Here is a 20174-nt window from a genome sequence, read left to right as displayed (position 1 = left end):
CAGGGAGGCTGCAGAGGGACTTCTCCTGAAGGTGTCTGGAGCCAGGCCAAGGGGGAAGGGTTTGGAGCTGAGGCAGAGCAGGGTCAGACTGGAGCTGAGGAAGAAGTTCTGCAGTAGGAGGGTGGGGAGAGTCTGACACAGGCTGCCCAGGGAGGCTGTGGCTGCCTCCTGCCTGGGGTGTTGTCAAGGCCAGGCTGGAGGAAGCCTTTAGCAGCCAAGTCTAGTTGGGAGGTGTCCCCTGGCATGGCAGGGGGTTGGGGGAGATGACCTCTGAGGTCCCAAACCATTCTGTGGTTCCAGAGTAACTGCTGCATCTGGCACTGGAAAGGAGGAGGAGACCTTCCAGTACCTGCAGGGGACCTGCAGGCAGGCTGGGCAGGGACTGCTCAGGAGGGCTGTGGGGACAGGAGCAGGGGCAGTGGTTTGGAACTGGAGCAGGGCAGAGTTAGGTTGGACCCCAGGAGGGAGTTGTGCAGAGTGAGGGAGGGGAGACACTGGCACAGGCTGCCCAGGGAGGTGCTTGAGGCTCTGTCCCTGCAGCCATTCAGGCTCAGCCTGGCTGTGCCCCTGGGCAGCCTGCTCCAGCTGGGGCTGTCCCTGCTGGGTGCAGGGCTTGGACAGGATGCCCTTGGAGGCTCCCTCCCACCCCAGTGCAACCTGTGGAGCTGTGGTAGAGGCACTGAGCTGGCTCTTCTGAACTCCTGCAGGGTGATCTACAAATGCTCATGTGAGACAGTCTTCAACAAGAAGAAGCTGCTGCAAGAGCACTTCCAGCAGAACACCAAGCAGCTGCTGGTGGGGGTGTTCAAGTGCCCTCAGTGCCAGCTGGTCTACATGCAGAAACAGCAGCTGATGCAGCATGTAAAGGTAGGTGACCCACACCCCTCACTGCCCCCAGGGCCTGGCCTCTGACTGCACAGAGAGTTGACTTCAGCTCTGTTTGCATCACTCCAGGGCATTTTTTTCCCCATTTCTTCGTGGGGAAAATGGAGTGCAGTGATTTGCAGCACACCCTGGCAACATGAGCTGGGCATTTTGCCTTAGCTGGTGACCATCCCCAGCACAACTGAGTGCTGCTCTGGGGCCCCCAGCACAAGCAGGACCTGGAGAGGCTCCAGAGGAGGCCACCAGGATGAGCAGAGGCTGCAGAGCCTCCCCTGTGGGGCCAGGCTGGGAGAGTTGGGGCTGTGCAGCCTGGAGAGGAGAAGGCTCCAGGCAGACCTCAGAGCAGCCTCTCAGTACCTGCAGGGGCTCCAGGAGAGCTGGGGAGGGACTGTGGAGAAGGGCTGGGAGGGCCAGGCTGAGGGCCAATGGCTTTGAGCTGGGAGAGGGGAGACTGAGAGTGGAGAGGAGGAAGAAATCCTTGGCAGTGAGGCTGGGGAGACACTGGCACAGGTTGCCCAGGGAGGCTGTGGCTGCCTCCTGCCTGGAGGTGTTTCAGGCCAGGCTGGCTGAGGCCCTGAGCAGCCTGTGCTGGTGGGAGGGGTCCCTGCCCATGGCAGGGGGCTGGAGCTGGCTGAGCTCTGGGGTCCCTTCCAGCCCAAATCATTCTGTGCCTGTGTGATCCCATGGGAGTCTGAGCCCTGCTCTCCTGGTTGTCTGTGCAGGATCTGCTCTGAAGTCTCCTGCAAAGGTTCCTTGCTGCCGTTCTCAGGCAGCAGCTTGCCAAGCCTCATTTCCCTGTGATTAAGGAAAGAGAAGCCCGAAGTGACATTTTCTTTTAATCAGTGACTTTATTTTGTTTCCATTCAGACTTAAAAAGGCAGAAGATTGAGTGGCCGAAGGAAAAAGCACCCTGTCAAAGCTGCTGCTGTGCTCTCTCCTCCAGCCTTTAACTTGCAAATGTGGGATGCTTTGCATGCCCCTAATGAGGTGGCGGCGGCAGGGCTCCTGTGGAGCTGCTGATTGCTCCTCTGCCTGGCTTAGAGCTGGGGAGAAGGGGAGGGGAGGGGCAGGCTGCCATCTTCAAAGAGGCCTTCGACCCGGGCTGGACTTGAGGAGCACCACTTGCCTGAGGCTCATCCTCCAATCCCACCCCCGGGGAGCTGCCCGTGGGCACCTGGGAGAGCTGGGGCTGCTCAGCCCGGAGAGGAAACTCCAGGCAGACCTCAGAGCTGCATTTCCATACCTGCAGGGGACCTGCAGGCAGGCTGGGCAGGGACTGCTCAGGAGGGCTGTGGGGACAGGAGCCAGGGGCAGTGGTTTGGAACTGGAGCAGGGCAGAGTTAGGTTGGACCCAAGGAGGGAGTTCTGGGGAGACACTGGCACAGGCTGCCCAGGGAGGTGCTTGAGGCTCTGTCCCTGCAGCCATTCAGGCTCAGCCTGGCTGTGTCCCTGGGCAGCCTGCTCCAGCTGGAGCTGTCCCTGCTGCCAGTAGGGGTTGGACAAGATGACCTCTGGGGATCCCTTCCAGCCCAATGCAACCTGCAAAGCTGGTTTGCTGGCTGGAGCTGTGGTTGCTCCAAGCCAGTCTGGGGGGGCTCCCAGCCAGCCCCATGAGGCCTTTGAGTGAAAAGTGGCTCTTGAGGTCACCTCTGAGAGGACAACAGCCAGAAGGGTCCCAGCTGAGTGCAGGGGGCTGGACAAGGTGACCTTGGAGGGTCCCTCCCAGTGCAAGCTGCGTCTCTGGTCTGTGCTCTTTGCTCAGCAAACCCTCTGGACGTGCCCAGCTGGGGGCAGAGGTGAGGTGCTGGTGCCACCCTGCAGAGCTGGCAGTGCCCTCAGCTGGATCAGGTGCAGAGCACTCAGGCTGCTCAGATCAGACCTTGTGTGGTGGAGCCTGTTGGGTGTCTAACCCAGGAGAGCCTTCCAGAGGCCCTGGGGCCTTCATCTGTTGCAAGCTTCAGTAGTGAGCACAATTAAAGCTGGAATTGGCCTTTTGTCTGCATCAGCTCTGGTTGTTCCCAGGGGAGTTTCTTGAGGTTTCTTTGCTGGGTTGCTGGTTCCTTGCTCCTTGCTTTCCCACAGCTCTTTTGGGGGGGACTTTGGCCTCTGGAATAACCTAAGAGCCTGGAGAGCTGCTGCTTAGGAGGCTGCTTGCTGGCTTTCTGTTGTCTTTTATTTGTCAGGAGCAAAGTTTGGAGCTGTGAATGTGTAAACAGCAAGAGATGATATGGAGTGGAATCAAGCTGCCTCTTCCCACCCCTTGAGCAAAGGCAAAGCAGCTTTGGGAGGCCCCAAGGTAGCAGCAAAGATGGAATCAAGCTCAGCTAGTCTCTGTGTGCTTCAGAGCTTAGGCTCCTGAAATGATGACCATCAACATTTCTCTGCCAGTGCATCTCCCCTGTTCAAACAGAGCTCAGGGATCCATAGCGTGGGTTGGAAGGGACCTTAAAGCTCCATGGAGAAAGGCCTTGGAGCCCTGGTGGGCAGCAGGTTCTGCCCTGGTGGCCAAGAGGGCCAAGGGCACCCTGGGGTGCAGCAGGAAAAGTGTGGCCAGCAGGGCTGGGGAGGTTCTGCTGCCCCTCTGCTCTGCCCTGCTGAGACCACACTGCAGGACTGTGTCCAGCTCTGGGCTCCCAGGGCCAGAGAGACAGAGACCTGCTGGAGAGAGTCCAAGGGAGGCTGTGAGGATGATGAAGGGACTTGGAACATCTCTGCTGGGAAGAGAGGCTGAGAGCCCTGGGGCTGGTTAGCCTGGAGAGAAGGCTGAGAGGGACCTGATCAATGTCTATCAAGAGCTGAGGGCTGGCTGGCAGGATGGAGGTGCCAGGCTCTGCTTGGTGGTGCCCAGGGGCAGGACAAGGAGCAATGGGCACAGGCTGGGACCCAGGAGGTTCCACCTCAGCATGAGGAGAAACTTCTTTGGAGTGAGGCTGCTGGAGGCCTGGGGCAGGCTGCCCAGAGAGGTTGTGGAGTCTCCTTCTGTGCAGAGCCTCCAACCCCCCCTGGCTGTGCTCCTGGGTGCCCTGTCCTGGCAGGGGTTGGCCTGGATGATCTCTGGAGCTCCCTTCCAGCCCCTGGCACTCTGTGATCATCCAGCTCCAGCCCCTGCCATGGGCAGGGACACCTCCCACCAGCACAGGCTGCTCAGGGCCTCATCCAGCCTGGCCTGAAATACCTCCAGGCAGGAGGCAGCCACAGCCTCCCTGGGCAACCTGTGCCAGTGTCTCCCCAGCCTCACTGCCAACAATTTCTTCCTCATCTCCAGCCTTAATCCCAGGTGTTCATCAGCAGCACCAAGGAGCTGCTCCTGGCCTGCAGGAAGCAGAGGGAAGCTGTGTGGTGCTGGGCCAGCAGCACAGGGAGCAGGGGCAGCTGCGTGGGAGCAGGCCAGCAGCACCCTGCCTGGGGGCCCAAATCACTGACTGAGGCAATCAAGGATACTGCTTTCTAACCCAAGGCCTGTGGTGGGGGTTGGATCTCACTGTGGGCTGTGATCCCTTGCTGATGTTCTCCAGGCTGTCCATGGAGTCCCCCAGAGCCCTGAGGAGCTCTCCAGCTTCCGACAGAGATCTGAGAAGGCATCGAGGAACCAGGTGCAGACCCCCCCAAAGGAGCTGGCAGGGGCCAACAGGACTTCCCACTCCTCCCTGCTGAGGAAGGAGTTGAGGCTGGAAGGACACAATTCTGAGGCCAAGTCCAGGCTGAGAACTGGTTGGACTTGCAAGGAATGCTCCCAGTGGATCCCTGACCGGGAAACCTACGTGTCCCACATGAAGAGAAACCACGGCAGGGTAAGGCCTCAGCTGCAGCACTTCCCCTGGGGAGGGAGCTCTGGGCAGCCAGAGTCTGGAACTGTCCCTGTGTGGGGCAGGATGAACCCCAGGACCTCACAGTGGCCCCAAGCAGGCTGCAGAGGGACTGCTCCCAGAGGCCTGCAGGGCCAGGCCCAGGGGCAATGGTTTGAAATGGGAGCAGAGCAGAGTGAGATTGAGGGTGGTGGCTTCACGTGGCCCCAGCTGGGCCTGCACAGGGCAGCCTAGAAGCTGTGTGCTGAATGCAATGTTCCTGCAGCAGGAGGTGGTGAAACCACAGGAAGGGACACATGCAAGTGAGCTGGGGAGGAAGAGCTTGGGGAGAGGCATGGGCAGGGCATGGGGGGAAGAGCTTGCTGTGCAGGGCAGAGGGGATGAGGTATGGAGATGCCCTGAAGAAACAGTCTGAGTGGAGACTTCAGTGTTCAGAGTTAAATCCTGAGCAGCCTTCCCTGGGCTAAGGACCATCCCCATGCCTCTCAGCTGCCTCTGCTTCCTTCCCACACCAACTGGCTGTGAGCAGCAAGTTGTGCCCCAGGAGGCTGCTGGAACACTGCAGCAGGCTGCCCAGGGAGGTGGCTGAGGCTCCAGCCCTGGAGATGTTGAAGGGGAGGCTGGAGAGGGCTGTGAGCAACCTGCTGCAGGGGAGGATGTCCCTGCAGGGGCTGGGCTGGGTGACCTCTGCAGCTCCCTCCCAGCCCATTCAGTGGCTCTGAGAAGCTCTTTGCCAGCTCAGGACCAGATCACAAAGCAGTGCTGCAGGTTGTGGTCAGCTCATTTCTGTCCTTCACTGTGTGCTCTGCAACCTCTCTCTGCTGGTGCTTCTCCCACCCCAGCTGATGCCAGCCTTCCTCTCAGCTGATGTCAGTGGATGGAAGGTGCTGTCTTCCCCACTTGCTGGCCTGGCCTGGGCTCCAGAAGGCCCCTGAGTTGCTGTGTGTGATGTGTTGGTTGGTAGATACCACAGCATCCAACGGGGGGCAGAGGGGCAGAGCCCTGCAGTGCTCAGACCTGTGGTGGGCACAAGTCTGAGTCTCTGCTGGTCTCACCCAGCTGGAGCCTCATGCTGCCCTCACCTTCTGTCAGGCTCCTCCCTGCTGGCAGAGCACAGCCCAAGCTGTGCTGTGCAGGCATCTCTGAGTGCTTTGACTTCAGGGCTTCTTGCTTGAAGTCACCTTTCTCAAGTCCCATCAGCAGAGGCTGTGGACATCAGGGTTGTGGTCTGATTTCCTTCTAGCCTGAGAGGGGCAGGGCTGCATTGTCTCCCTGGATGAGTGCCAGGAGGAGCTGGGGACAGGGGCAGAGTGCTGGCTTTTCCCATTGGAGCTGGCCAGAAGTTTGCCAGGTGTTGGAAGTTCACTGCTTGTATGTGGTCATGGAACAGGTCTGAGAAGACCTGAAGCGGGCTGGGTGCAGGTCAGCTGAGGGACTGCAGGAGAGGTTGCAGGGCAGGGCTGCAGAGAGGGACCTGGATAACGAGCAGGACTCCAGGGAGACCTCAGAGCAGGAGCTGAAGGGCTGCAGGAGAGCTGGGGAGGGCCTTTGGAGGAGGGCTGGGGGCGGGCCGGGGGCGGGCCCGGGTCCCAGCCGCTGCTGTCCCCGCAGGCCATGAAGCGGTTCCCGTGCCGGCAGTGCGAGTGCTCCTTCAACGCCTCCAACAGCCTGCGCCGCCACGTCCGCAACAACCACGACACAGCCAGGAAGCTCTACACCTGCTGGTGGGTACCCAGCAGCCCTGCCCGGCCCTGCTGCAGCCTTGCAAGCCCTTCCACGGGGGCTGGCTGCCTCTGCTCTGCTCTCTTGTCCTGGGCTGCAGCCAGCTGGGAGGGACAAGGCCTCCTGCTTGCCCCCCAGCACCACGAGCGGCTACCCCCTCAGCTCCAGCGGTGCTGGGGAGCTTCCCTGACTGCCATGATCCTGTGCAGGCAGAGATCAGCCCTGTGAGCACAGCCTGCAGAGCCCTGGGGGTGCTGGGTGCTGAGCCAGCAGTGCCCTGATGCAGCCCAGCAGGCAGCTGTGTGCTGGGCTGCAGCCAGAGCAGTGTGGGCAGCAGGGCAGCAGAGGGGATCCTGCCCCTTGGCTCTGCTCTGCTCAGACCTCCCCTCCAGTCCTGCCTCCAGCTCTGCTGTCCCCAGCAGGAGAAGGACACAGAGCTGTGGGGAGAGTCCAGAGGAGGCCACAGAGAGGCTGCCAGGGCTGGAGCAGCTCTGCTGTGAGGCCAGGCTGAGGGAGCTGGGGGTGAGCAGCCTGGAGAGGAGAAGGCTCCAGGGGCACCTCAGAGCTGCCTGCCAGGGCCTGAAGGGAGCCTGCAGGAAGGCTGCAGAGAGACTTCTCCTGAGGGGGTCTGGAGCCAGGCCAAGGGGGAAGGGTTTGGAGCTGAGGCAGAGCAGGGTCAGACTGGAGCTGAGGAAGCTCTTCAGTGTGAGGGTGCTGAGGCTCTGGCACAGGCTGCCCAGGGAGGCTGTGGCTGCCTCCTGCCTGGAGGTGCTCAGGCCAGGCTGGATGAGGCCTTGGGTAACCAAGTCTAGTTGAGAGGTGTCCCTGGGCATGGCAAGGTCCCTTCTGAGCCAACCCATTCAATGCAATTCCACACTGCTCTGGGTTGTCTCTGGGACAGAGTTCTGCCATGAGGACAACGATTTGCTCATCTGTTGGTAACCTAACAGTCCATCACCAGTGCCCAGTGCCACCTCGTGCTTTGGCAGTCAGAGAGCTTTTAGGGTGGCAGTGAGCAGCTGAGCCTTCCACCAGCTTCCTTCCTTTCTCTCTGTGCCAGGTACTGCACAGATGAAAACCAGACCTTTCCTCAGCCCTTCATGCTGGAGAATCACATCAGCCTCATGCACGGCATCAAGGACCCAGACCTGTCCCAGATGGCCAAAGCAAAAGCTGCAGAGGGAGACCCAGCAGAGGTAACAGAGCCCCTTCGACCCTCCCACTGCCTGGCCAGCAGCTGTGCAGGGGGTGGCACCGAGACCCTCCTACCCACCTGGCAGCTTCCCTTCCCCTTCCCTCAGCCCCATCCAGCTTGCTGCTCTCTGGCAGTGTGGGGAGCAGGACTGAAGGTGCAGCTGAGCTGCAGCAGCTCCAGGGCCCTGTGTCTTACTGCCCTTTCTTCAGCCTGCCTTGTGACCAGGCCTCACTTGGGTCTGTTGGTGCCCTTGGCTTCCCTGCCGCTGCGCTCCCAGGCCTGGGCCACGTTTGCTCCTTGCCCCTTGGGCTTATTTCCCAACAGGGAGGAAAGTTTTCTGCTTTAAAAGCCTCCTCAGATCTGTTACCTCCAAGAACTGAATTCCCCTTCAGCAGGACTGTGACTTTCTGTGCCCAGTGTGGCAGTTCAGCTCTTTGGGCCTGCTCTGCAGCAGAGGCTTGGCTGCTCTGCCTCCTTTGTTCTCCAAGACCAGACCTGACCTTTCCCTACTCTGCAGCCTGTGGTCCACCTGCAGCCTGGCACAAAGGACTCCCAGCCAGGGCTGCCTCCCCTCTGTATGGATCCTGCTTGCTTCCCCCAGCTGCTGGCTGCTGCCCCCAAGCAGGGCACCTGGCTGCACTGGGCCAGAGGGTGGTGGCTTCACGTGGCCCCAGCTGGGCCTGCACAGGGCAGCCTAGAAGCTGTGTGCTGAATGCAATGTTCCTGCAGCAGGAGGTGGTGAAACCACAGGAAGGGACACATGCAAGTGAGCTGGGGAGGAAGAGCTTGGGGAGAGGCATGGGCAGGGCATGGGGGGAAGAGCTTGCTGTGCAGGGCAGAGGGGATGAGGTATGGAGATGCCCTGAAGAAACAGTCTGAGTGGAGACTTCAGTGTTCAGAGTTAAATCCTGAGCAGCCTTCCCTGGGCTAAGGACCATCCCCATGCCTCTCAGCTGCCCCTGCTTCCTTCCCACACCAACTGGCTGTGAGCAGCAAGTTGTGCCCCAGAAGGCTGCTGAAACACTGCAGCAGGCTGCCCAGGGAGGTGGCTGAGGCTCCAGCCCTGGAGATGTTGAAGGGGAGGCTGGAGAGGGCTGTGAGCAACCTGCTGCAGGGGAGGATGTCCCTGCAGGGGCTGGGCTGGGTGACCTCTGCAGGGCCCTTCCAGCCCAAACCATTCCATGATTCTGAGTTCCCATCCTGTTTCCCCATCCTGTCTCTGCCCAGCCAGCCCTTCCCAGCTCTCCCATCTCCTGTCAGAGGGCAGCCTGTTGGTCCTGCCCGTTGGGGCGAGGGGTTTGGGGGCAGGGCAGGGCGCAGGAGCTCCCAGAGCCGTGTTGGCTGCCGCTCGGCCGCAGCCACCACCTCACCGCCCTCTCTTCCTTCTTCCTTCAAGGCCAAATCTCCAAAGAGGACGGCGGGGGAGGAGCCGGCCGAGGCGGCCAGCGGCGCGGCCCCGGAGGCGCCGGCGGCCAAGAGACTGAAGGGGCGCTGGCGCTGCGCCAAGTGCGGCTTCGCCACGGCGCTGGGCGCGGAGTTCCGCCGGCACATCGCCCAGCACCGCGCCGACGGCAGCAGCGCCCAGTGCCCGCTCTGCGGCCTCTGCTACACCTCCCACAGCTCCCTCGCCAGGCACCTCTTCATCGTGCACAAAGTCAGAGAGGACGAGGAGGAGGAGGATGACGACGAGGAAGAGGAGGAAGAGGAGGAGGAGGAGGAGGAGGAAGCGAGGCTGATGTTGCAGGGGGAGAGGAGCGCGAACGGACACGAGGGGCAGAACGGCGAGGTGAAGGCTGCGGCAGAGGGCAGCCTGCAGTGCCAGGAGTGCAGGAGGGACTCTGCTCTCTGTGGGCACAGGCAGACGTGTGGCGCCGAGGGGCTCCAGGGCTCCTCGCAGAACAATCACTCGAAGGCTCTGCAGACTTAATCCCCCCCGGGGCTGGTTGGGGGCCGTGGGGGTTTTTTGTTGTTGGGAAGTTTTTACTCAAAACGCAGGGTGGGGCTGATCTTTGAAGTACTGTGGGGGGGTCCCTCGGGCTGGACATGGCTTCCCATTAACCTCTGTTTGCAAGGGAGACGTCACCCAGACAAACCAAACCACCCCCACCCCACCCTGCCCCCGCATCTCAAGCACTCAGCCTCTGCCCGAGCAGAGAGGGGAAAAGGGAAGGCAGGGCAGGAATCCTCGCCGCAGCCTGGCCCACTCCTCCAGACCAAGGAGCACTTTCTGCAGCTGCAGTTTCCTTACCATGAGCTCTCTTCCTTCCCGTGTGCTGCCTCAGCCCCAGCCTCGCCTTCCCTGTCGCCTTCTTTCTCCTATTTATGGCTTCTCCTTTCCCTCCTCCTGCCCTGCCTTTGTTTCACTCATTTTAACTCCTCCTGCTCAGCAAAGCCCCCGGCGGGGCGGTGCTGGCCCTGCCGGGCTGCCCGTGGACGGACCCAGGGTGGGCTCAAGCTTGTAAGCTGTGCCCAGGGACCAGCCCCGCTGTGGAGAAGGCTCTTTGGTGAAGCCTCCTGGACTTGACCCATCCCCCAGGAGCCTTTTGTAGCTCCTGCCCTGTGGGGTGAGCGCAGCGGGAGGGCCTGGTGCCCCTCGGGCACTCACCGGCGGTGTGCTGGTGGAGTCGTGCAGCTGGGCCCGGAGCCCAGCGCCTCATCCCCGTGGGGGGCTCGGGCAGAGGGGGGGTGGCAGGTTGGCATCATCCCCAGACGGGGAAAACATCTCCCCCCGCCCCCACTCTGTGGTGTCAGCCGGAGCGAAACCATCCTGGCGCTCCTGGTGGCACTGACTTGGGGCCGGGGCTGCCCGAGCAGGGCGCGCAGCCCCCAGCGACCCTGGCTGAAGTGGGTGCCAGGGAGGCTCGCTGGGAGCGGAGCCCCGAGAGGCCCTGGCGGAGGTGGGCACCGCGGTGCTGCGAGAGCTGGCTCCCCAGCGTGGCTGTGCCCCGGGGTGGCTCAGCGCCGGCCCCCGGGAGCCGCTCCTGCCGCGGCCACGCTGCCTCCTGCGCCGCGCCCCCTCGCTGTGGTTTTTCTCTCTGTACCCCTCGGGGTTTGTTGTTTTTTTCCCCCCTGTTTTTCTACCACGTTGAGCCCGGACCCTGCTCGTTCTCGTTTACTATGAGGATTGTTTAAACTAATTAAAGATGTATTTATCTGGGTGCATTCGGGCCGCGCAGCTCCTCCGTCCCGGCGCGTCGGGCTGGGGCCAGCCCGGCCTCTGTCCTCGGCCGGGCTGTGCGTTAGGTGTAGCCCCCGTAGAGTCCCGACGGCAGGGGCACCCCCGGGCCGCCCCCGGCTGTCCCCCCCGCAGCGGCGTCCGTGCCTTGCTATGATGTTTACTTCCAAGTATTGCCAATAAAAGCATCCAAGGGGGCCTGGCCTGGGCGTCGTTCTTGGTGGGAGCCCCCAGGGGCGCCGGCCGGCCGCCCCACGCCGGGCTGGATGCGGGGCCGGGGCCGGAACCGGCGGTGACGCCAGGCCGGAGGCGGAAGCGGCGAGGCCGGGCGGGCGGTGCAGCCGCCGCGGTCGTGGCCGGCGATGCTGTCGCTGGACTTTCTGGACGATGTTCGGCGGATGAACAAGCGGCAGGTACCGAGGCGGGGGGCGGCGGGGGGCGCGGCGAGGGGGGGAGCGGGGCCGGGCCCCGCGGCGCCTGACCGCCCGCGTCCCCCCGCAGCTCTACTACCAGGTGCTCAACTTCGGCATGATCGTCTCGTCCGCGCTCATGATCTGGAAGGGGCTGATGGTGGTGACGGGCAGCGAGAGCCCCATCGTGGTGGTGCTGAGGTAACTCCCACGGGAGCGGCGGGCGGCCCGCGGGGAGTGCGGCCGGCAGAGGGGGCCGGGAGAGACCCCGGCGGGCAGGGCGAGGGCGCACGGGGAGAGACCCCGCGGGGTGAGACCCCACGGAGTGAGACCCCGCGGGGTGGGACCCCGCGGAGTGAGATCCCACGGAGCGAGATCCCGCGGGGTGAGACCCTCGGGGTGAAGGACGAGACGCCACAGGGTGAGATCCCACGGGTGAAGAGACCACAGGGTGCTGCACAGCGCAGAAAGCTGCCGGCCGTGCTGGGGCCGCCAAGCCCAGCTGCAGGAGGGGCCGCAGGGGGCTGGAGCAGCCGCAGGCTCCTGTGCTAGCCCCGGCAGGCCACAGGCTCCCCGGCTTGGAGCTCCGAGGTAAGGCAGGTGGCCGGGGAGGAAGGAGGAAGTAGAGAAGCATGGCTGGAGGCCTCTGAAATCAGCATCTCGCCCTTGCTGCCACCTCTGCCAGCTGGCTGGGCTGCAGGTGAGAGAGGTGGTGCTGAGGAGCAGGAGGGAGAAGAGCGGCTGCAGTGCAAAGCCCCCGGTGCAAGAGAGACATGGACCTGCTGATCCCTCTCAGGGAGGCTCTCTAGCCCTCTGATCCTCTCGGTGGCCTCCTCTGGACCTGCTGCAGCAGGTGTTTGGCTTTGCAGTCTGCCCTCACGGCGGCACCACGCCGGAGGTGCTGCCTCTGCCCCTGCCGCAGCCTGGGACGCCTGCCTGTGGCTGGAGTCGTGCAGCCCTGGGAGCTGCTGTGGGCGCTGCATGGGGCCTGTGTTGTCCCTTCTGCTGCTCCAGCAGTGTGTGGAGAGCAGGGGAGGTGCCTCAGGCTGTCCCTCCCCAGCCAGCAGGCCAGGGGCCGCCGGGGTCAGGTCCCTTCCTCGGCGATGCCATCTCGGCGGCAGGCAGATAAAGCCCGGTCCAGGCAGCAGGAAAGTTCAGGCCTGTGTGCAGTGCTGCATTGTTTGCCTGGCATTCAGGAGGCTCTGTGTTTTGTGACAGTGGGTGACAGATGCCATTTGCAAGACAGGAGCAAAACAACGTTGGTGGCAGCGCCTGGGCTGAGCTGGGGGAGCGCAGCCATGAGTCACAGCAGCGCCTGCTGCGTGCCCGGCCCTGTGCCGGGGGGAGCGCAGGAGCCGGGGGGGGCTCGGGAGGGACCTCACAGATCATCCACTCCCAACCCCCTGCCATGCCCAGGGACACCTCTCAACCAGCCCAGGCTGCTCAAGGCCTCATCCAGCCTGGCTTTGAACACCCCCAGGCAGGAGGCAGCCACAGCCTCCCTGGGCAGCCTGTGCCAGAGCCTCAGCACCCTCACACTGAAGAGCTTCTTCCTCCCCTCCAGTCTGACCCTGCTCTGCCTCAGCTCCAAACTCTTCCCCCTTGGCCTGGCTCCAGACCCCCTCAGGAGAAGTCTCTCTGCAGCCTTCCTGCAGGCTCCCTTCAGGCTCCCTTCAGGCCCTGGCAGGCAGCTCTGAGGTGTCCCTGGAGCCTTCTCCTCTCCAGGCTGCTCACCCCCAGCTCCCTCAGCCTGGCCTCACAGCAGAGCTGCTCCAGCCCTGGCAGCATCTCTGTGGCCTCCTCTGGACTCTCCCCACAGCTCTGTGTCCTTCTCCTGCTGGGGACAGCAGAGCTGGAGGCAGGACTGGAGGGGAGGTCTGAGCAGAGCCAAGGGGCAGGATCCCCTCTGCTGCCCTGCTGCCCACACTGCTCTGGCTGCAGCCCAGCACACAGCTGCCTGCTGGGCTGCATCAGGGCACTGCTGGCTCAGCACCCAGCACCCCCAGGGCTCTGCAGGCTGTGCTCACAGGGCTGATCTCTGCCTGCACAGGATCAGGGCAGTCAGGGAAGCTCCCCAGCACCGCTGGAGCTGAGGGGATAGCCACTCGTGGTGCTGGGGGGGCAAGCAGGAGGCCCTGGCCCTCACAGCTGGACTGCAGGCTGCATGGTGCTTGCAAGTTTGACTGTTAGATTGCAAACCCAGGCTGGATGAGGCCCTGAGCAGCCTGGGCTGGTGGAGGTGTCCCTGCCCCTGGCAGGGGCTTGGAGCTGGCTGAGCTTTGGTGTCCCTTCAGCCCCTTCCATGGTTGTGTGGTGCTGGCAGAGGTCAGGCACCTGCCTGCTCCCCAGGGTTGTTTCCTTAGCTGCTCTTCATTGGGACTTTATTTCTGAGAGGCCCACGACCTCCCCAGCCTGGCTGAGGCCCTGCTCAGCCGCTCCTTTCTCTCTTGCAGCGGCAGCATGGAGCCTGCCTTCCACAGAGGAGACCTCCTCTTCCTCACCAACCGCATCGAGGACCCCATCCGCGTGGGGGAGATCGTGGTCTTCAGGATAGAGGGCAGGGAGATTCCCATCGTCCACCGTGTCCTCAAGATCCATGAGAGGTGGGTGGGGGCTCTGGGGGTGCTGCTGCAGCTGCTGGCCTGGGTTGGGCTTGTCTTGGCTGAGGCAGGGGGGAGGGTGCCGGTGGCAGGTGTCCACCTGCTGCGCAGAGCAGCGGAGAAGGTTCAGCCAGGCAGAAGCTGGCCCTGGGTGTGTCTGTGATGGTCACCCCCAGCGCAGGAGGGACATGGACCTGATGGAGAGGGTCCAGAGGAGGCCACCAAGGTGAGCCTCTAGAGGGCTGGGAGAGCTGGAGCTGCTCAGCCTGGAGAAGAGAAGGCTCCAGGCAGACCTCAGAGCTGCACTTCCATATCTGCAGGGGACCTGCAGGCAGGCTGGGCAGGGACTGCTCAGGAGGGCTGTGGGGACAGGAGCCAGGGGCAGTGGTTTGGAACTGGAGCAGGGCAGAGTTAGGTTGGACCCCAAGAGGGAGTTGTGCAGAGTGAGGGAGGGGAGACACTGGCACAGGCTGCCCAGGGAGGTGCTTGAGGCTCTGTCCCTGCAGCCATTCAGGCTCAGCCTGGCTGTGTCCCTGGGCAGCCTGCTCCAGCTGGAGCTGTACCTGCTGAGTGCAGGCCTTGGACAAGATGATCTCTGGGGGTCCCTTCCAGCCCAATGCAACCTGCAAAGCTGTTGAATGGAATGGGATGGGATGGGATGGGATGGGATGGGATGGGATGGGATGGGATGGGATAGAACCAGGTTGGAAGAGAGCTTCAAGATCATTGTGTCCAACCTATCATCCAACACCACCTAATCAACTAACCCATGGCACCAAGCACCCCATCAAATCCTGAACACCCCCAGGGATGGGGACTCCACCACCTCCCTGGGCAGCACATCCCAATGGCTAACAACTCTCTCTGGGAAGAACTTTCTCCTCACCTCCAGTCTGAACCTCTCCTGGCACAGCTTGAGACTGTGTCCTCTTGTTCTGATGCTGGCTGCCTGGGAGAAGAGACCAACCCCCTCCTGGCTACAACCTCCCTTCAGGGAGTTGTAGAGGGCAATGAGGTCTCCCCTGAGCCTCCTCTTCTCCAGGCTAAGCAACCCCAGCTCCCTTGGCTGGAGCTGTGGTTGCTCCAAGGCAGTGTGTGGGGGTCCCAGCCAGCCCCATGAGGCCTTTGACTGAAGACTGAGTCAGGAGCCCATTCCTTGGCTCTTGAGGTCACCTCTGAGAGGACAGCAGCTGGGGGGTGGGGGGGGTCTGCTGCCCCTGCTGCAGTGTGAGTGAGCTGGAGCTGTGCCAGCACTCAGAGCTCTCCTCCTAGGCTGAGCCTCTGGACTCTTCTCTCCAGGGGGCTTTTGAGGATGGCTTGAGCCAGCTGAGGTTGGTGGGATGCAGAAGGTCCCTGTCACCAGGCTCTTGTGGCAGCCCCAGCTGCTGGGACATGCAGCCCCTTTGTCTGGCCCAGGGACAGGGCTGCCTGCTCAGCAGGGTCCAGCTGCAGCCTGCTGAGAGGGGCACTGGGCCCAGCAGCTGCAGCAGGCTCTGCTGGCTCAAAGAGCTGCCTGTGGTGCCACTGCTGTCACCCCAGGGTCAGTGTGTGTGCTGCCATCAGAGCCTGCACTCACTTTGGGCATGGCTCAGGACCTCTCCTAAGTGAATGCTGCCTGCTCCCTGCCCTGCTGCATGCCAGAGGCTCAGCTGGCTGCTGCTTGGGCTGCTGACAGAAGGGGCAAGAAGAGAGGTCAGGAGCAGCCCTCCATGCTCTCAGCCAGTCTGGAGGAGCAGAAATGTGCATCTGGGGGGCACTTGGTCTCCAGATATTCATGGGACACCTCCCACCAGCACAGGCTGCTCAGGGCCTCATCCAGCCTGGCCCTCAGCACCTCCAAGCAGGAGGCAGCCACAGCCTCCCTGGGCAACCTGTGCCAGTGTCTCCCCACCCTCACTCACAACAATTTCTTCCTCATCTCCAGCCTTAATCCCAGATGTTCATCAGCAGCACCAGGGAGCTGCTCCTGGCCTGCAGGAAGCAGAGGGGAGCTGTGTGGTGCTGGGCCAGCAGCACAGGGAGCAGGGGCAGCTGCACCTGGGCGCTCTCTGGAGCTCCCTCCCCAAGCCCTGCCATCCTGTGACTGTGTGATTCTGTTTCTGCTATCTCTGTGATAGTCTGCAGAGCCCTGGTGCAGAGCAGCTGCTGGGAAGCTCCCTGCCTCACCCTCCTGCCCCCTCTTTGCCAGGCCAAGCGGAGACATCAAGTTCCTGACCAAGGGAGACAACAACGCCGTGGACGACCGCGGGCTCTACAAGCGCGGGCAGCACTGGCTGGAGAAGAAGGACGTGGTGGGGAGAGCCAGGGGGTGAGTGCCTTGGGGAGGAGGCAGCTCTTCCACTGCCCTCCCCTGCTGCCAGCTGCCCATCTTCCCCCTCCTCTTCAGCCCTCCCTGCTGGGCTCTTGTGACCTGCCCGGCCGGGCCTGGGGAGGGAGCTCAGCTCTTGGTGTGGGCGGAGGGAGGTTGCCCGGCGGGGACCTGCAGCCTGAGTCCTGGGCTCAGCTTTGGGGCCCTCGCTGCCAGGAGGACATTGAGAGGACTCTGCTGTGAGGACAGACTGAGGGAGTTGGGGCTGTGCAGTCTGGAGGAGAGAAGGCTCCCAGGTGACCTCATTGTGGCCTTCCAGGATCTGAAGGGGGCTACAGGAAGGCTGGGGAGGGACTGCTCAGGATCTCAGGCAGGGATAGGACTAGGGGGAATGGAATGAAGCTGGAGGTGGGGAGATACAGGCTGGAGGGGAGGAGGAAGTTCTTCCCCATGAGAGTGGTGAAGCCCTGGAATGGGTTGTCCAGGGAGGGGGTTGAGGCCCCATCCCTGGAGGTGTTTAAGCCCAGGCTGGCTGAGGCTCTGGCCAGCCTGATCTAGTGTGGGGTGTCCCTGCCCGTGGCAGGGGGGTTGGAACTAGATGATCCTTGTGGTCCCTTCCAACCCTGACTGATACTATGAGACTATAAGATGCTGGAGCAGGGCCAGAGAAGGGCAGCAGAGCTGGGGAAGGGGCTGGAGAAGAGGGCTGGGGAGGAGCAGCTGAGGGAGCTGGGGGGGGGTTGGTGTGGAGCAGAGGAGGCTGAGGGAGACCTCATTGCTCTCTGCAGCTCCCTGAGAGGAGATGGGAGGCAGGTTTGGGGTTGGTCTCTTCTCTCCAGGACTAGGTGATAGAAGGAGAGGAGATGGCCTCAAGCTGCCCCAGGGCAGGTTTAGGTTGGACATGAGGAGAAACTCCTTCACTGCAAGGGTTCCCAAGCCCTGCCCCAGGCTGCCCAGGGAGGTGGCTGAATCCTGGAGGGCTTTCCAGGAGGCAGAGCTGTGGTGCTCAGGGCCATGGCTCAGCACCAGCCTGGGCAGAGCCAGAGACTGGTTGGACTGGTGATCTTCAAGGTCTTTTCCAACCAAAGGCTTCCTATGGCTGCAGGCTGCTGCTGCAGGAGGAGCAGTGCAGGGCAGCCCAGGCTCAGCTGGGCCATGGGGCTGGGATGGGTGAGAGCAGCTTTCAGAGGTGGTTCAGAGCCTTTGCTCTGAAGGAGGCAGAGCCTACAGCATGCTCCTGGGCTGCTCAGCCCCTGGCCCCTGCTGCCACAGCTCCTGGGCTGCTCAGCCCCTGGCCCCTGCTGCCACAGCTCCTGGGCTGCTCAGCCCCTGGCCCCTGCTGCCACAGCTCCTGGGCTGCTCAGCCCCTGGCCCCTGCTGCCACAGCTCCTGGGCTGCTCAGCCCCTGCCCCCTGCTGCCACAGCTCCTGGGCTGCTCAGCCCCTGGCCCCTGCTGCCACAGCTCCTGGGCTGCTCAGCCCCTGGCCTCTGCTGCCACAGCTCCTGGGCTGCTCAGCCCCTGGCCTCTGCTGCCACAGCTGCCCTGCCCAGGAGCAGCAGTCCCCAGCAGGCCTGAGAGGCTCCTGCCAGGCCCCCAGCACTGCCCACCCTGCCAGGCTGCTCTGACCAGGCCTTTGTCCCTGCAGGTTTGTGCCCTACATTGGAATAGTGACAATCCTGATGAATGACTACCCCAAGTTCAAGGTAAGAGCTGCTTCAGCTCCTGCTTGCTCCTCCCCACCCAGCTCCCCTGGCTGCCTAGGGATGCTGTGAGTGCAGGCAGGGCTGGCTGCTGCCCCAGGGCTGGCTGCTGCCCCTGCTGCTGCCCCTGCTGCTGCCCCTGCTGCTGGCTGCTGCCCCAGGGCTGGCTGCTGCCCCTGCTGCTGCCCCTGCTGCTGGCTGCTGCCCCTGCTGCTGCCCCTGCTGCTGCCCCTGCTGCTGGCTGCTGCCCCAGGGCTGGCTGCTGCCCCTGCTGCTGGCTGCTGCCCCTGCTGCTGCCCCTCCTGCTGCCCCTGCTGCTGGCTGCTGCCCCTGCTGCTGCCCCTCCTGCTGCCCCTGCTGCTGGCTGCTGCCCCTGCTGCTGCCCCTGCTGCTGCCCCTGCTGATGCCCCTGCTGCTGCCCCTGCTGCTGGCTGCTGCCCCAGGGCTGGCTGCCCCTGCTGCTGCCCCTGCTGCTGCCCCTGCTGCTGCCCCTGCTGCTGGCTGCTGCCCCTGCTGCTGCCCCTGCTGCTCACTGCTGGGTCTCCCCTGCTCTCTCCTGTGTCTCCCCTGCTCACTCCTGGGTCTCCCCTGCTCACTCCTGGGTCTCCTCAGCTCACTCCTGGGTCTCCTCAGCTCACTCCTGGGTCTCCCCTGCTCTCTCCTGTGTCTCCCCTGCTCACTCCTGGGTCTCCCCTGCTCACTCCTGGGTCTCCTCAGCTCACTGCTCTGTCTCCTCTTCTCTCTTGCAGTATGCAGTCCTCTTCTTTCTGGGTCTCTTTGTGCTGGTCCATCGAGAGTAGCCTCTTGCCCTGCAGGCTGAGCTGGAGGTGCTGTGGAGCTGCTTCAGATGAAGGCTGGAGGCAGCTGCTGGCTGGAAGCCTGGGCAGGGAGAAGAGGACACCTTGCCTTTGAATGCTCCTGGCCAGCTGGGCTCTGCCTGGGCTTGGGGTGCTTTGAGCTGCCCAGGGGGGAGGTTGGCTGCAGGGTTTGTCACATTTTAGCCTTTTTAGTCTGTTTTTGTATTAAAAATCAACCCAAACCCCTGCAGTGTTCTGTGCTTTGGGGCTGAGCTCCCTCCCCAGCTGCCTGCAGGGTGAAACCACAGAGTGCCAGGGGCCGGAAGGGGCCTCCTGCCAGGGCAGGGTACCCAGGGCAGGGCACACAGGAACACAGCCAGGGGGGGTCTGGAGAGCCTCCACAGCAGGAGACTCCACAACCTCTCTGGGCAGCCTGCTCCAGGTCTCCAGCAGCCTCACCCCAAAGAAGTTTCTCCTCATGCTGAGGTGGAACCTCCTGGGTCCCAGCCTGTGCCCATTGCTCCTTGTCCTGCCCCTGGGCACCACCAAACAGAGCCTGGCACCTCCATCCTGCCAGCCAGCCCTCAGCTCTTGATAGACATTGATCAGGTCCCTCTCAGCCTTCTCTCCAGGCTAACCAGCCCCAGGGCTCTCAGCCTCTCTTCCCAGCAGAGATGTTCCAGGTCCCTTCATCATCCTCACAGCCTCCCTTGGACTCTCTCCAGCAGGTCTCTGTCTCTCTGGCCCTGGGAGCCCAGAGCTGGACACAGTCCTGCAGTGTGGTCTCAGCAGGGCAACAGTGAAAGCAGCAGCAGATCCCTCAGAGTGCTGCCCTCAGACCTCACAGGTTTGTGCCTCCTGGCACAAGGCTCAGGAGTGGGTTTGCTGCTTCTGCTTACATGGAACCTGAAGAGCAGCATCTGGGCTTGGCACCATGGTCCTGGCACACCAAAGCCAACACTGCTGCACTAAAACCAACTCTGCTGAGGCACAGCCAGGCAGAAAAAGAAGTGAGGGGAAAAGAAGGCTCCAGGCAGACCTCAGAGCAGCCTCCCAGGAGCTGAAGGGCTCCAAGCAGGATGCAGAAGGCTCCCAAATGCCTGCAGGGCCAGGCCCAGGGGCAATGGTCTGAAATGAGAGCAGAGCAGAGTGAGATTGGAGGTGAGGAACAAGTTGTGCCCCAGGAGGCTGCTGGAACACTGCAGCAGGCTGCCCAGGGAGGTGGCTGAGGCTCCAGCCCTGGAGATGTTGAAGGGGAGGCTGGAGAGGGCTGTGAGCAACCTGCTGCAGGGGAGGATGTCCCTGCAGGGGCTGGGCTGGGTGAGCTCTGCAGCTCCCTCCCAGCCCAAACCCTTGCAGGGTTCTGTGATGCTGCCTTTGCAGACCCTGCTGAGGCTCAGGCTCTGCTCCTTGCTTTGCCTCCAGCTGCAGCTGCTTTGGTGCACAAACCTTGGGCTCCCAGGAGGCTCTGAGCTGAGCTGCTCTGGCACCTGCTGATGGCCACCTCCCAGTGTGCAGCTCCCTGCAGTGCTGCTGCTGCCCTCCCCGCACTCTGCAGGGCCCTGAGCCTGCAGA

The 20174-nt window shown here is 62.8% G+C and overlaps 2 protein-coding genes across 2 annotated transcripts in view; both read left to right on the top strand.

The window, feature by feature from the left end:
• Positions 1-10332, top strand: part of ZNF592 (zinc finger protein 592) — a 38734-nt gene extending 28402 nt beyond the window's left edge. Inside the window, exons 5-9 of the mRNA XM_054169096.1 lie at positions 708-867; positions 4401-4676; positions 6303-6415; positions 7474-7609; positions 9005-10332. Coding sequence (XP_054025071.1) covers positions 708-867; positions 4401-4676; positions 6303-6415; positions 7474-7609; positions 9005-9535 — 1216 coding nt within the window. The 3' untranslated portion in view covers positions 9536-10332. The remainder of the gene's footprint in view (positions 1-707; positions 868-4400; positions 4677-6302; positions 6416-7473; positions 7610-9004) is intronic.
• A 768-nt stretch (positions 10333-11100) lies between these two features.
• On the top strand, positions 11101-18797 carry SEC11A (SEC11 homolog A, signal peptidase complex subunit). The gene is made up of 6 exons (XM_054169097.1): positions 11101-11196; positions 11285-11394; positions 13647-13796; positions 15982-16101; positions 17748-17805; positions 18552-18797. Exons 1-6 carry the CDS (start codon positions 11146-11148, stop codon positions 18600-18602), a joined length of 540 nt encoding a protein of 179 aa, XP_054025072.1. The 5' UTR covers positions 11101-11145; the 3' UTR covers positions 18603-18797.
• The last annotated feature ends 1377 nt before the right edge of the window (positions 18798-20174 follow it).

The sequence above is a fragment of the Dryobates pubescens genome, chromosome 17, assembly GCF_014839835.1.
Source record: "Dryobates pubescens isolate bDryPub1 chromosome 17, bDryPub1.pri, whole genome shotgun sequence".
Classification (NCBI taxonomy): Eukaryota; Metazoa; Chordata; class Aves; order Piciformes; family Picidae; genus Dryobates; species Dryobates pubescens.
Note: the sequence above shows the minus strand (reverse complement) of the source record. Positions and strands in the feature narration are given on the sequence as shown.

What these genes read in the sequence shown, in the direction of transcription:
- SEC11A (XM_054169097.1), top strand. Translation starts at nt 11,146, where the DNA reads ATGCTGTCGCTGGACTTTCTGGACGATGTTCGGCGGATGAACAAGCGG. An exon ending in CCCATCGTGGTGGTGCTGAG is followed by an intron (nt 11,395 to 13,646) that starts GTAACTCCCACG and finishes TCTCTCTTGCAG; the next exon opens with CGGCAGCATGGAGCCTGCCT. An exon ending in GTCCTCAAGATCCATGAGAG is followed by an intron (nt 13,797 to 15,981) that starts GTGGGTGGGGGC and finishes CCTCTTTGCCAG; the next exon opens with GCCAAGCGGAGACATCAAGT.